Source organism: Mandrillus leucophaeus, unplaced genomic scaffold (assembly GCF_000951045.1).
Source record: "Mandrillus leucophaeus isolate KB7577 unplaced genomic scaffold, Mleu.le_1.0 Scaffold73, whole genome shotgun sequence".
In the NCBI taxonomy this organism is placed as follows: Eukaryota; Metazoa; Chordata; class Mammalia; order Primates; family Cercopithecidae; genus Mandrillus; species Mandrillus leucophaeus.
The window spans coordinates 10,907-26,590 of NW_012107919.1; the positions used below are offsets into that span (position 1 = coordinate 10,907).

Here is a 15,684-nt window from a genome sequence, read left to right on the forward strand (position 1 = left end):
ATTTTTTGTATTTTTAGTAGAGATGGAGTTTCACCATGTTGCCCAGGATGGTCTTGATCTCTTGACCTCGTGATCCACCTGCCTCAGCCTCCCAAAGTGCTGGGATTACAGGCGTGAGTCACCGCGCCCGGCCCCGGCCAACTTTTTTAAGAAAAGAATTCAAAGTAAGAAAAAAAGTAAGCAAGCACACAAACATGAAGTCAGATGACATGAAGTCTGACTGAGGATATCAGTCAGATGAGGGTTTGAATGAACCTAGAAATGGCTCTGCTTCTTATGAGCTATGTGACTCTGGATGAGCTAATGCACTTCTCTAACTTGAAATTTCTTATCTGTTAACTAAGGATAATACATCTGCATTTGCAGAGCTATTGTCAGAACTGAAAATACAGCAAGTCTCAGGCTCAGTGCACTTGGTAGAGCCCCTGATAAATGGTGGCTGAGCATTTACAGATTTACACAAGAAGTGGGAAAGAACAGAATCTGGGTAACAGAAGAGAATGCCTGAGCCTCTAGGTATAAGAAGCACATGATGAGGGTGACGGACGTGGACAAGTTTGGCTGGCGGGAAAGAACAAGGGATCACAGCGTCCAAGTGCACAGCACTTACTGCAGTTCTCTTCATCGCTGCCATCGGGACAGTCCTCAAACCCATTGCACCGGAAGCGACCAATGATGCAGTGGATGCCGCTGGCGCAGGGGAAGAAGGTCGGGCCGCATTTTGACTTAGCCTTGGCTGCAGGAAGAAAAAGAAACAGCAAGACATCAGGAGATGTTCTCAGATGACTGCATACTCATCCTACTAACACTGAATGTGAAAATGAGTCCACTTAAGACTTATCTTAAAGTCCCTGAAGCTTTCTTCTCATTACCACCACCCACCTCAAACACCCAGCCAGACTGAACACCCACAAGCAGCATCATCTAGAGAGGAATGCTTCAAAAGTACCCAAGAGGCTAACATAGCCCCTGTACCACAGCAGGTGCCAATCAAAATGTACTGAACGAAGCCACGAACGAAGAACAGGTAAGTAAATGGATGATGAGTAGATGAAGGTGCTGAAGCATCAACATTTAATAAGTATTCACCATGCTAGGCAGTGTGCTGAGAGCTCTGTATGGATCATCTCATTTAATTCACCCAGCAACCACCCAATGGGATGATGGGCAGAAAAGAGGTAACAAAACAGAACTGAAACTGCTATGCTTACCAAGACCTCCTTGCAAGGTTGGCTCTTCCTTGGCTGGAGTCTGGGAACTTGGATTTTGAGAGACTTTGCACCACCCTAACAAACAAGAGTGGCTCACTGTGCCTAAACTGTTTATGTAAACAGTACAACCTACACTGAACACCCCTGCTTTCCTTCCTTCTGGGAGGCTATAATTTTGGTACGTGCTGAGCAAAGGGTGCCTATGTGATCAGTCCCTAATAAAAATTCGGATACTGAGTCTCCAGTGAGTGTCCCTGGTCGATAACATTCCACATGTGTTGTTACATTACAACTCATTGCTAGGGGAATTAGCGCATCCTTTGGACTCAACTGGGAGAGGACTCTTGGAAGCCTGAACCTGATTTCCTCTGGACTTTATTCCATTCGTCTTTTACCTGTGTTGATTTTGCTTTGTATCCCTTTGCTGTAATTAATCATAGCCATGAGTATGATCATATACTGAGTTCTGCGAATTCTCCTGGCAAATCGCTGAACCTGGGGTGGTCTTGGGAGCCCCAAACAAATGAGTATGGTTCTTATCACCACTTCATAAATGCACTTTGAGAAATCAAGTGACTTGCCCAAGGTCACACAGTTGGAAAATCAAGCACCGGGTGAGGGCCGGCACACAGATGCCAGAAGCCCTGACCTCAACCAACTCGACAGCATTGCCTCTCTCTCTGCCAGAGGCTGTCACTTTTCACAACAGAAGCCAGACTCCTGCTCCAAATACATTCTTCTTCCACTCATGCTGTACAAACAGTTTTAGCAGAAACTGCTGTAACTTGGGCTTGATTGAGTGTCCTGCTAAATCAAACAGCCCTGTGGGGTAATGTACTCTCCCATTAATGGTTCTGGTGCTCTGGCTTGCGATTAGGGGATGTGAGATGAGATCTATTGCTACATCCCAGGTAGCAGGCCCTATGTAGCATCCCTCTTGTCTCCTGTCTTAGAGGCAGGACCCACGGTCCTCCAAGAAGGAAGGGCCATTTCTTTGAAACAAACAAGCAATAAATTACCTCCACGTTCTTGCTGTCTGTAACATGCTGACTTTGGTAAAAGTCAACTCACAACCATCAGGGTTTTAAGGCCTGAAATGTTCCGGGTTTTAAAAACCCAGGTGGCTTTGTTTCACCTTGGAACTTCTGTTATGGTACTGGTGTACTCTTCTCAAAGCATAAACTCAGGACAGTCCTGGGTTCAAGTTCCAACTCTATTTTTTATGATGGGCAAGTTTCTAAATTTTGCTGGACTTCTGTTTCCTTAGTGTGGCATCTTGATAAGTAAGCAACAAGTAAGCGGGCCCAAGTTGGGAAGAACAATTGTTCCAAGAAATGGCTAATCACAAACCCACTGGCCCAACATCCTTTCATTAAATACCTCATTCCATAAGTAGGCCCCTCCAGCATGACCCTATAAAACTTTCCTCCAGCCCCTGACGCTTTGCAGACGGCCCATTCGCTGCCGTGCTGCCTGTTGCACCCATGCAACATATTTTTGTACTTTTGCTGACAAATCTGCCCTTCTTTACCTATGACTGTCTTGGTATTCTTTTACCACCCACGACACCAGCCCCAACCAGTTGCATCCATAACACTTATCAGTAAATTGGAGGTAACATCTACTTCCTCGGGCTCCAGTAAGGATTGAGATAATCATACAAGACATTATAGAGCATGGTATATACAGTAGATGCTCAATGGTAACGCTTATGCTATTTATCATCATCGTCATCATCATCATCATCACTAAATTCACAGAATTTAGAAACTGATCATGGAGAGGCAGGCACAGAGGGGCACGGAGGCAGAGCTGGGCCCAGGGCAGTACCACACTCTATGGTGTCAGCAGGAGCGTGGAGCAGGCAGGAGTCCCAACCTTCTGGGCATGGCTGCAGTCACCCAAACTGCAGCTGCAGACGCAGACATCTCTGTATTCTCGGGGGCCCAGGAAGGGCCCCCCTTTACTCCCACAGTCTCAGAGGTGTCTGCTCCAGCTCCCTGGCCTCTCCCTGCTGTCAGCACCCACTGAGATCATGGAGCAAAGTTGAGGCCGAGCCTGGGCACTGTTGCAACCCAGCTGAATGTGTGCACGCTCAGGGCAGTGCTGACACACCAGCGCCCCGCCACCTCAGCTGCCTCTGGACTTTGGGTGAAGACAAACATGGGAGGGAGACCAAGGCGGTGCTGAAGACAGCTTGGCACTGCCCTGCAGGTGCCCCTTGGCACAAACCTGGGCACCATGAAAGACAGCAGGAGGCAGACATGCTCCTAGGCAGAGAGGGCAGGTCCCTGGTGAAGCCCAATCTTCAAGCCAGGGAAGGCCCGAGGCCTGAGGGCCAGGCTGTGGGTCCCACAGACTGGAGTGGGAACTTTTCCAGGCCCACCCATGGATTAGTCAGCATGCATGCACTTCCTCCCCTCTGAGGCCCATAAAAGCCCTGGACTCAGTCAGACTTGAGGAGACAACAGGACAAACTGCAGAGAGGAGTTACCCTCTCTGCTGAGAGCTGATCACTCATCAAGACACCCTGGCTACAGAGAGGAGCTGCCCACTGTGAGTCTCCTCTGAGCTGTTCTATTGCTCAATGAAGTTCCTCTTTGTCTTGCTCACCCTCCACTTGTCTGCGTACCTCATTCTTCCTGGATGCACGACAAGAACTAGGGACTCACTGAATGGCAGGGCTAAAAGAGCAATACCACAAACAGGGATGAAACATGCTGTTTGCCCACTATGTTGTAGGAGACAAGAGAAGAAAGAAGAGTTGTGGCCCTTCGGGGACCCCAGACCTAGGAGCACCCCCAAGCCAGGGTTGTGATACCCTTTTTAGGGCTCTGTGGTTCCTGGAGTCTCCAAGCTTCCAGGCATCACACTGCGTTCCCCAATGTCAGCCATGGAAGCTGCTTATGGTATGCCTGGTCCAACCGCAGCCTTGCGGGGAGCTAGCACCCATGCTGGTGTCTGGAGCTGCCTGCCCCACCACAGCCGACATACCTGGCTGTGCAGTGGCTGAACTCCACACTCACTCACACAACCCTCACTGCTGTGCAACTGGCTTGCCCTTGTCAGGTATGGGATCTAGGCCTGTAGTGGGAGCCAAGCACAGCCTGCCAGGTCAAGTGGGCAGAGGAGCCCAGAAGGCCAGAGCAAAACTTGGGCAAAGGTGCCACTGGCTACAGAAATTTCCAGCTGGCAAAGTGATACCCCAGAGATCCCATAACAGTACTTCACTGCCCTCCACATGAGAAAAGCAGGGGTATAAGAAAATATACATGTACTGACCTATCTGTGCAAAAGAAATACAGGAGGATAAACCAGAAACTAACGACATTGGTTATCTATAGGGGGTGAGTGGGAAAGGAGTGAAAAACCATGGGCAACTGATATCAGACAAGATAACAGGATGAGAAGGTTGCACATTTCTCCGAGTATATCCATCTGACTCAACATATACTTGTGTAAATATACTCAGAGCACTGTATATCTTAGAACCATGGTAGTATTTCACACACCCCAAAAATAAACACTTAAAATCAATCACATGTGGGAAAAACTCAAAATGAAACATTAACAATAACAAGTAAACATAACCGTATTACTAGTAAATAACACCACCACACTGAAGGGGATGGGGAAGAAAACAACCAGCCTAAGTAACTCAGGAAAACAGTATGTTGACTAGATTCCATAAAGCTAAAGAAAAAAAAAACAAACTACAGTACTGTATACTAGTTATATTTGTTTCTCCCAAGAGTATGGGTCATCAATTCTGAAACTATCTTCTGGGTGCACTAGGGTGGAACAAATATGTAAATATACTGTAAGATTTCTGTCAGAGAGAGAAGTTGCAACTAAAGAAAGTTGGAAGGCTAGGCCAGGTGCGGTGGCTCACGCCTGTAATCCCAGCACTTTGGGAGGCTGAGGTGAGTGGATCATGAGGTTAGGCGTTCAAGACCAGCCTGGCCAAGATGCTGAAAACCCATTTCTACTAAAAATACAAAAAAAAAAAAATAGCCAGGCGTGGTAGAGGGCACCTGTAATCCCAGCCACTCAGGATGCTGAGGCAGAGAATTGCTTGAACCCGGGAGGTGGAGGTTACAGTGAGCTGAGATTGTGCCACTGCACTCCAGCCTGGGCGACAGAGCAAGACTCGTCTGAAAAAAAAAAAGAAAAGAAAAGAAAGTGAGAAGGCTAAAGTGAATCCTGAGGCTTTGGTTATTGAACCAAAATTTCCAATGGAAGTTTGAAGGAATTGGAGGCCACCAGTATGAACTCAAGGTCTTCAAAAATTAGACAGTACGGATGGATGGATGGATGGATGGATGGATGGATGGATGGATGGATGGACGGATGGACAGATGGACAGACAAAAATAAATACTGATTTGTGTGTATGTATGGGATAGTGTATATACATACATTTCCTAGCTCCATCTGCTGAGAGAGACTAGAAGCAGTACACCTAAACAGCAATAAGCACACCTGGCAGCCAGATCTTGGTTTCTAAATACCATTATCTAACAAAGAAAACCAACCTCCTTGGAGAAGTGGTTGATTCCAGGAAGAATATACAAACAAGATGAACCCAGAGTATCTTCTGTTGCCAAAAGTGTGAAAATAAAGTAAATAAGTGTCCAAATATCATGGGAGCATGTCAAAAGGACACAGAAGTTAGCCTGAAGTTCCCAATAGCCAAAGCTAGAACAATCCAAGCAACAAAGTCAACAACAGTATCAGATTATGACACAGAGAATAAAATAAATATCCGAGGCCAACAAAATAAGGATCTAGTACCCGACACTGATACCAAAAATTGTTGAATAAGTAAGTAAACAGGGAGAAAGGAAAGTTCTTCTTTATTGAAGACTTCTCATTAATAAATGTAGAGGAGGTGCGGGAAACAGAAAGCCACCATGAAGCAAACACTATTGTAATAACTGTTACAGGCAAGATCTGGCAATGGATGCTAAAATTAGAAAATAAACACTTGAGGAGAAACAGGATATGCACAGTGTCAAAGTATCTGCCCCAATATGTCATTTAATTACAAAGAGAAAAACAGTAACTTGACAGTGGAGAAACTTAGTAGATACCACCTCAACCAAGTGACCATGGTCAACATCATCAGCAATGAGATACATCAACAGTATAGTCCCTTCATATAAGATGCTGTGTCAGGGGTCCCCAAGCCCACACAGATTCAGTGATTCACTAGGGTAACTCCCAGGACTCGGCATATAATCAAAGCTAAGATTTCTTACAGTGAAAGGATAAAAAGGCCAAGGAAAAAGGTATATGAAATGAAGTCACAGGAAACCAGGCTCAAGCTTTCACAAGTATTCTTCCAGGGTAGACACACAGGATGTGCTTAATTCCTCCAGCAACAAGTTGTTGACAACATGTGTGAAATGTCACCCACCAGGGCGGCTCATTAGAGGCTCAGTGCTCACGGTTTTTATTAGGGGCTGGTCACGCAGGCATTCTCAGTACACCACATTTCCAGACTTCCAGCAGAAAAACAGCATCAACTACACGGTCTGCACAGCCAGTTTAGGCACAGTGAGCCACCATTAACAGTTGGGTAATGGGAAACCTACTGAAATTTAGGTTCCCGGATGCCAGCCAAGGGCCAATGTTCCAAGCACACTTTTGAAAGGGCAGCCGTCAGGCCTGCTGTGTTAATGCTTTTTCTGCACAGATGGGCATTTTGGCTTCTGCTGGGAAAGGCTACAGGAAGAGAAAAGCAGAGGAGTTCCATTTTCCAGGGTCAAGTTTGCCCCTCTGCCAGCTCTCCAGCCATCGTGTCCTTCCAGACAGGTTCAAGCTTCTGACACACGGTCCTTGATCAGCCAGTCTCGTTCTGGGCACCTTTTGAGGGAGCAGGGAAGAATGCTTATAGGCTTTGCCATCTAGGCTGAGAGTGTTTCCTCATAAGCCTCAGCACATCACTCCTCTACTAAGAACATCACTGCCTTCCCATTAGAATAAAACCTGGAGTCATCATGCTGCTCTCCAATTCCAGGCTTTCTCATCAAGGCCATGAAGATCTTCCCATCTTGGAAATCTAACTATACAGGCTTCCTTGTTCCTTCTCAAGTCCAGCCAGCATATTCCCACCTCAGGGCCTTTGCACTCTCTGTTCCCACCACCTGGAATGTCTTTTTCCCAGGGCTCAGCATGGCTCACTCCTCCATCTTAGTCTCTTGAATCATTGCACTATCTGCAGTAGAACCTATGCTCCCACCCTTAGTCGCTCTAACCCTCAGCCTTCTTTTCCTTCCCTTCACAGGACACATCACTACTTGATCTCACCAGTTTTGTATTAAGCTGTTTGGCTAATGCCCCTGCCTTCCAGCCTCCAAGAACGTACACTCATTTGCATACTTTCTTTTACCATTTTTAAAGGAGCTGCACCGTACAGTGCCTACACCATGTGCCTCATAAATATTTGCATAATATCCAAATGAACCTATAAGAGGAAAGAGTGAGGCTGGACAACATGGCTAGTATTTCCTGAATGCTTAGTATGAGCTAAGCATCACACTCTGTCTCACAGATATCTTTTAAGTTCTCACACACACACACAAAAACATTTTACAGATAAGAAAACTGAGGTCCAGAAGTGAAGTAACTTGACAATGCTAATAAACAGAGTCAAGGCTCAAATCTTTCCCTTGGCACAGCTGCTCTGTCGCCTCCTTAGATTTCTCCAAGGACCAGCCCAGTTCCAGAGGACTAGATTTTATGGGAGAAAGAGAAAAGAGTGAAAATATGAATGATTATAAACAAATTAGCCATCATTCAATTAACTGGCTCTTTGGCCCTGCCCTTGCACCCTTTTCAGGAATTACTAATGAGACTTCCTGCCTGGTCAGCATGCTCAGTCGTGGTTTATGTCAGGGGAGCCTGTCCTGTTATGATTTACATTTGCATCATCACATGCCCACAAAGCAGATCACAGGCAACCAGCCGAGTGCCTGGCAGGGGCAGAGAAAAGCCTGTCCCAGACAACAGCTGTCAGCTGCTGCCTGCCTGCATGACTTGCTACAGGGCTGTGGGGAAGGGGGGTCCTGGGCAAGGCTCCGACTGTCCCTCTCTCACCCCCCATTTCCACAAAGGGGAGATTTCCTCATAGAACTCAGCAGCGTCTGACAGAAGGCGAAAGACTGACCCTGCCTGTCTTTAAAGTAGCCCTGACAAAGGCAGACAGGGTGACTCTATTCCGCTGAATACTTGAATTCACCACTTTTCAAGGATTTAGTCCACAAACTTTTCAAAGCGGCAGCTTTCATTAGCAGGAAGATGGGGACCAAGGGTCTCCTGTGGGTTGGGTTTATTTCCTGACCGAAGCCCTCCCCCAGCTTTTTAGAGCCGACTTCCCCCAGTCCTGGAATTCACAGACCAGTAAGATAAAAAATAAAAAACTAGATGAAAGTGGAGGAAAGACTAATACAATTGCCAACTTTTTATTTTACGCAAAAACTTACACGAATACATGCAATGACCTCTACTTACTATTGCCCTAAATAAACATTTGCCTAAAATAACATATTGCCTTAGCATCCAAAATGCAGGAAGGCAAAGTCTCAGAGTAAGGAACTCTCTAACCTGAAAGGGTAGAAACTTTATAGCTACATGTTCACTAGACTGTCTTTATTCTTCCCATTTCACCAGGGGCCAGTGACAACCAGGTCATAAATCAGAGACAGTCCTGGGACCAATATTCGGGGTCCACGTCAGAACTAGAGGGGGCCAGGAGGCATTCCAGTGTCTCCAGGTTGCGATATCCTAACGACAAAGACTCGTAACAACTGGAGCACACAGGCAGTCCACCCAGGTTCACTCAGTAACTAATTCTCACATTCCACAGATGAGAAAACTGAGGCCCAAAGAGGCAACTGTACTTGCCCAAAGTCACATAGCTGTTTAGGGTCAGATTGGTCTATAGTGCAGTTCTTCTGCTTGAGTCCAGCTTCTTTTAACTATACTACACTTTAGGGAGGGTACCCTAGGGCCACACCTGATCAAATCCCTCTTCTGGGACAGGCACAGAAGAAACACCTAAGAAAAAGCTACCCTCCCACAGGAGCAGAACTTTCCAGGCCTTGTAGAGAAGGCTCTTCCCCAGACATCATCATGCCTGTAGCTCCCAGTCTGCCCAGGAAGGGTACAGGGCTGCTCAAGGTCTAAAGGTTGATGGAAACTCCAGCGTGGGCTTGCTGTCTCTGGCCACCACCCCAGATGCTTCCCAGGCAGCAATCACACAAAAGAGCTGGACAGAGGCTGCAATGTGGAAGCATCTCTGTTCTACCAGAACAGCCATGAAGTCAGCTAATCAGACCTGCTGCCTCTCTCAGGCTATGGCAACAGCTCCTGCTGTAGCTGTGGGTCTCTAGGATCTCTCTTCTAGACCTTTGTGGTTGGCCAAATGAGCAACAGCTACTCACCTTCAACCCCTGCTCATCTCCTACTCCTGCCCCAGGATCCTACCAGTATGTGGCTGAGAGAGCCCAACGAACGAGGAGCTGTTTCACAGTATCGCCACCCTTGCTTTTATAAACACAAGACATAGCTCACTGTGAAAAAGTCAAACCATGGAGAAACATACAAAGACAGATGTAAAATTTATAACAAATTGCCACCACGTGGGGAAGTACACTGCGGACATTTTGGTAAACATGCTCTTACAGCACGGTCTCAAAAACTAGTGTGTGCAAATGGATCGCCCCAGGACCCTGTTAAAATGCAGTGGGTCTGGGGTGGAGCCTGGGATCCTGCATTCCTAACAAGTTCCCAGGCGATGCTGCTGGCTCCAGGTGCCACAACTTCCAAGAGCAAAGGGCCACTGTCTTGTTCACTGCGTATCTCCAATGCCCAGAGAAGTGGCAGGCGCACAGGCTACTCAATAATTACTGACTGAATTCATAGGCAGAAATCCGAGCATGCAATTTTACTTAAATGCACCCTTAAAATATATGCTATTCTGAAACCTGTTTTTGCTACATAACATATTGTGACATCTTTTCATGTCAATAACTACTGGTACACATCATCATTTTTAATGGCTAAGGGTAACTTTACTTTGTCTGTGTACCCATAGATCCCATTACTGATGGACATTTGGGGTGTTTTCAATAAACAATGCACAGCCAGATGCATATTTTTCCCACTTGTATATTATCTCGTGAAGGTACAACTGCTAGGTCAAAATCGGATATGCATGTTTCACATTTTGGTATCCTTTTGACTGTTGACTGCCTCCTCCCTGAGGAACTGGTATTGTCTTCTGGCCACAGATGGCTATGAGAAAAGCCTCCAGCCCAGGATTGTCTGCTATGGGCTGATTCTCCCATGTTGGCAATGACGCTCCTAGAAGCACAAAGGCTGAGAGCATCCCATGGTTCCTCTGCATTTTTGTTAAGTCGCTCCTTAACTGCTGCTGCGCTCTATTATTCTCCATCCATCTCTCTCTTTTCATTTTAACATCTGTGTATTTCATTATTCTGCAGAGTAGGGGACATTCCTGTCTGGTCAAGGAAACCATGACTCTTCTTTTTATCATTTCTAAATCTGCACCGGGTACAGGGCATCAGTCTTTGCTGGAATTGGTTTCCCTGGGTTGCAGGAATCATGGGAAAATGCAGCGTCCTCCTTCTGTGAGATGCTCCTTGAGTTGACTTTCCTGGGCTACATGGTCTCCTTCGACTAAGGACCCTGACAAAGGGCAAGGGCTGACTCTCACTCTTAGGACTGTCCTACTTGCCGGTATTTTTCCAGAATTCCCCATTCTCTGGGGCAGTGTCACGGAGAAGTAGTCAGTCATCCACCTGCAGCAGGATCCCCAAGGATGCTTGTGAACATGCAGATTCCTGAGTCTCTGCCCTAGGGGAATCTGCATTTTTACTAAGCACACTAAGGATCCCAATCGGTACTAAAATGTGAACATCCTACTCTGACCGATTCTACTGCTTTCTTATACCACAGAGCAAATGACCTCATCATTCTTTTCTTCCTGATGTTACTGCCGCTCCAAGAATCACGGCTACACAGCCAATGTGAGACCTACTCTGCCCATGACTCCTTCAAGCCAAGTCTAATACATCCCAGATAGAGGAGTTACCATAAGATGAATATCCACAAGGAAACAACTGGCCTCTTTATGATCGTTCCGCATTTCAACACTGCTCTCTTCTTCCCCATTTGTGTGCAAGATACAAATTCTGCTTCACACACAAAAGCTGTGGGCTCGTATACAAATGGTTGTTATTCAAGCAAAAAGGCCCTTTTTAAAGCTTTGAAACTTACTCAGTTCTGTCCACTTCGTAAGGATTTACATTTACCTGTGCCCAACAGAAAATAGAATTAAAGAGGCAATAAATAATCTGCTCCTGTTTCGCCAATATCAAAATATTCCTAAGCATCCTATTACCTGTCTGGTGCTGAGTCAGTCGTGTGGGAATTCAACCTGTCTGGTGCTGAGTCAGTTGTGTGGGAATTCAAACACGAAGCCGACAGGCTCTCTCTGTGATAGTGGAAGACAGAGACAGGTAAAGGAGCCCCTGCATGTAATGCAAATAGTGCCCTGATGGGGGAGCTATAGGATGCTTAATCTCAAACTAGGGAGGAGGCTGGCATCAGAACAGGCTTCTCAGGGGAAAGTCGGTTTCAGCCGAGGTGGGCCACAGTCTAGGCAGAAAAGCAATGTAATATTTACAGCGTGAGGCCTTACTCATTCCGTTTTTCATTCCTCTAATATTAATTCACAAACTCTGTGTCACACCTGCGAAGAATGAGAATACATAGAAGACACCTCGGTCACATTTGAAATTTTAGTGTTTGTGGAATTGTGGAATCAACGATGTTCCAAGCCGCCTGTGTAAAAGCCTGGAGGTAGAACAAAGTGATAAAGGAGGAACTGAAAGGAGGTCAGTATGAACATGCTTCTCATATCCGTAAAAGTACCTGGTATCTTTTCATTAATTAAAAAAATCAAAAGCCCTATTTCTCATTTTAAAAAATGTGCTATGAACCAGTTACAATTCAGCTCACTGTAAAGATGTGAGAATGACAAGGGCTAAGCAAAAGTATATGTCAGAAAAGAATCAAAGTGTAAAATTCACATAATTTGAATCAACATGCACAGCTCCCCAAAGTGAATACCCACATGTGGCCATTGCTAGCTAAAAACTGCAAAAAGCAGTCGATCTGATGTTGCTACTATTAATATATTCAGTCCTCTAGCTCATTTGGTGAAAGGTCAAACTGGTTCCTTTTAAAATGACTTCATGGTTGGGGACAAGAAAGCAAAGAAAGCCTTGTAAAAATAACTGACTTTTAAAAAGTAATCTGCCTGGATTCTCCAGGAAATCTGGGGGCCAAAGCAGGGAGCTCCTTTATTGTGGTCCCAAGGCAGATGACAAACAGCCCAGAAAACAAACTCACTCCTGGAATTCTAGCCTTTGCAAAAATTACGGCTTGGGCAAAAAGCCCTTTGCTTGTTGCAACAGTTCAGCTCCACATGACTACTGGAGTAGACTCCAAGTTTTATCGATCAGATATTGCAATGTATTATTTCTTCCTAAAATAACATATTGGCTGTTTCAGACATACACACTGCGGAGTGAAAGAGCAACAGACCATACGCTAACTGGAATATAAATACAGAAAGAAGGTATCCAGTTGAAACAGCTTTGCCAGAAGATTCTCTTGTAGAAAATTCTTTCCAAACCTCTTCTCTTTCAAGCTGAGAAGAGGAGGTCTACAGCCTGGGGTTAAGAGGTCAGAAAGACTCAGGGTTAAGAAGCATCCAGGTTTCTGGGACTGGCGCAGTGGCTCACTCCTGTAATCCCAGCACTTTGGGACGCTGAGGTGGGTGGATCATGAGGTCAGGAGATCGAGACCATCCCGACTAACACGGTGAAACCCTATCTCTACTAAAAGTACAAAAATTCAGCCGGTTGTGGTGGCACATGCCTGTAGTCCCAGCTACTCGGGAGGTTGAGGCAGGAGAATCGCTTGAACCCAAGAGGCGGGGATTGCAGTGAGCTGAGATTGCGCCACTGCACTCCAACCTGGGCGACAGAGTGAGACTCTGTTAAAAAAAAAAAAAAAAGAAAAGAAAAGAAAAAGAAAAGAAGCATCCAGGTATCCACCTCAGTTCCACCACGTAATCACTGAGATCTTGGATGAATCACTTAACTTCCCTCAGCCTCAGTGTCCCCATCTGTAAAAGAAAGATAAAGATGGTATAGAACTCCCCAGCTGTTGTGAAAATAAAATGAGATTTTGCATATAGAGAATACAGCAAAACGTTTGCTATCTGGTAGAGATTCAGTAATGCCCTCCCCTCCCTAACATGGTTCATGGTTCTACAAATTGCTTTTCACATAGATGGCTAGTCCTGAGAAAAATGAGGTGGAAATCAATGCAATGTTTAGACAGTCTAAGGCTTTGCTCTTTCAGTTATTCATTCCACCAACAGTAATTCTCAACTCGCTTTATGCCACACACAGAACCAAGTGTGGGGGTTGCAAAGTGAATAAAACAATTTCTGCTAGCAAGAGGCCCTTAGCTAAAGAAAACACCTGGCCAAGAGAAAGAGAAAAAAAAGAGACAATAAACAGACGATTGCAATGAGATGTGGTAAATGCTACATAAGCTGTATCAACATTTGCCTTTCAACAGTTAATTATGGCTAGGTGTGGTGGCTCACACCTGTAATCCCAGCACTTTGGGAGGCCAAGATGGGTGGATTGCTTGAACTCAGGAGTTCAAGACCAGCCTGGGCAACATGGTGAAACCTTATCTCTACCAAAAAAAAAAAAAAAAAAAAAAAAAAAAAAAAAAAAAAAAAAACAGGCACACGCCTGTAGTTCCAGCTACTCTGGAGGTTAGGGTGGGAGGATCGCTTCAGCCCAGGAGGCGGAGGCTGCAGTAAGCCAAGATTGTACCACTGCACTCTAGCCTGAGTGACAGAGCAAGATCCTGTCTTTTAAAAAAGTTAATTACAGCAGTTAAGCAGTTAGATGTCAGCCTGCTTGGGTTCAAATGTTGTCTCTACCACTTATTGGCCATACGATTTATGGTAAGTTGGTTACCCTCTCTGTGCCTCAATTTCCTTATCAGGAAATGGAGATATGAACACTACTAACCTCGCTCAGTTGTTGTGGGGATTAAATAAGACAATGTAATAATTACTTGGCACTTTTTCTGGAACAAAGTATTAGCTATGATAGTTAATACTATATTTGCTATTGTTTTATACATTACATCTTGTTATCTGATATTATGCTACAAAATATAGTATTATAAAATATAAAATGTAGTATTATGTAGTATTGAGTGTTACAGATTATCCAGCATTATTATACAGTATTAGCTATTATTACTATTCCCATTTATTATTATTATTATTATCATTTCAGATAATTTCTGCCCAGCAGCGGATGCTTAATTAATATGTGGGGAATGGCCAGAATGCAAAAGGAACTCAGAAAGAGTGGGACCCACTCAGCCTGGGGGAACCAGGGGGTACTTCATAAACCCGTGCTATTTTAGTTGGTTATGAAAGATTTATAGGAGTGTGTTAGTGAAAAAAAAAGAGAGAAGGACACTCCAGGCAAGAGGAATGGCATGAACTAAAGCTCAGAGTTGAAAGAGGTTACGGCTTGTACAGAAATCTGGGAGAAGCTAGGGCACCTGGGACACGAGCTATGTGGCAGGAGATGCGTCTGGAAGCAAGGCAGACAGGAGTCTGGAATTATCCTGGAAGCCAGCAGACATCTTTCTAGAGGAAAGTGATGCATCAGATTTGTTTTTGATGAAGAAACTTTTTATATGAACTCACAAAGATATCATGAAGCTATTGGAAGTCAAGGAAATCTCTTTATCCCCCTCAAAAGCCCTGAGGGAGCAGAAGAGAGACAAGCCCATAATATTCTTTGTACTTTTAGGAAGAAAGACACTATAAACCATAACAGAATTCAAAGTGGCTATCATGGACCCTTAAAGTACTTTTATTATGAAGAATGACAGGTGGAAAAAAAGGCAAAATTTCCACCGAGCAAGTTTGGGATTAGGAAATTATAATCTAAAGGGATTTTTAAAGGTTATTTATTTTGGCTATTGGTAATGCACACACGTATATGGATAAAGAGGTTTTTGTGTGCATATATATTGGAATGAAAATTCTAGAGAATTTATGAGCAGGAAACTAAGATACTCCCAACCACTGCTTCTACAGACAAATCTTGAGGGGTGAGGAAAGATCTAAAAAGATAATAAATACATGTGGGTTAGGTAACTGAGCCTCTGGAGGCTTTTCACTACTTGGTGGAAAATCTTCCTGACAGTGGATCCAAGTCCCTGGGATTAAGACCAGATGTGGGCACAGAGATTCCGGCAGAACAGAATGGTTTCCACCTAAAAAAAAAAGTGTTTCAGTAAAGGTATCATCCAACAGCATGAAAGTTGAT

General features: G+C 44.8%; 1 protein-coding gene across 1 annotated transcript in view; it reads right to left on the minus strand.

Annotated features, from left to right (window-relative positions):
* Window positions 1-547: 547 nt before the first annotated feature.
* Window positions 548-15,684, minus strand: part of LOC105528736 (low-density lipoprotein receptor class A domain-containing protein 3-like) — a gene marked incomplete at its 3' end in the record, with an annotated part of 165,841 nt that continues 150,704 nt past the window's right edge. Inside the window, exon 3 of the mRNA XM_011965611.1 lies at window positions 548-736. Within this exon, the coding sequence (XP_011821001.1) occupies window positions 548-736 (189 nt within the window). The remainder of the gene's footprint in view (window positions 737-15,684) is intronic.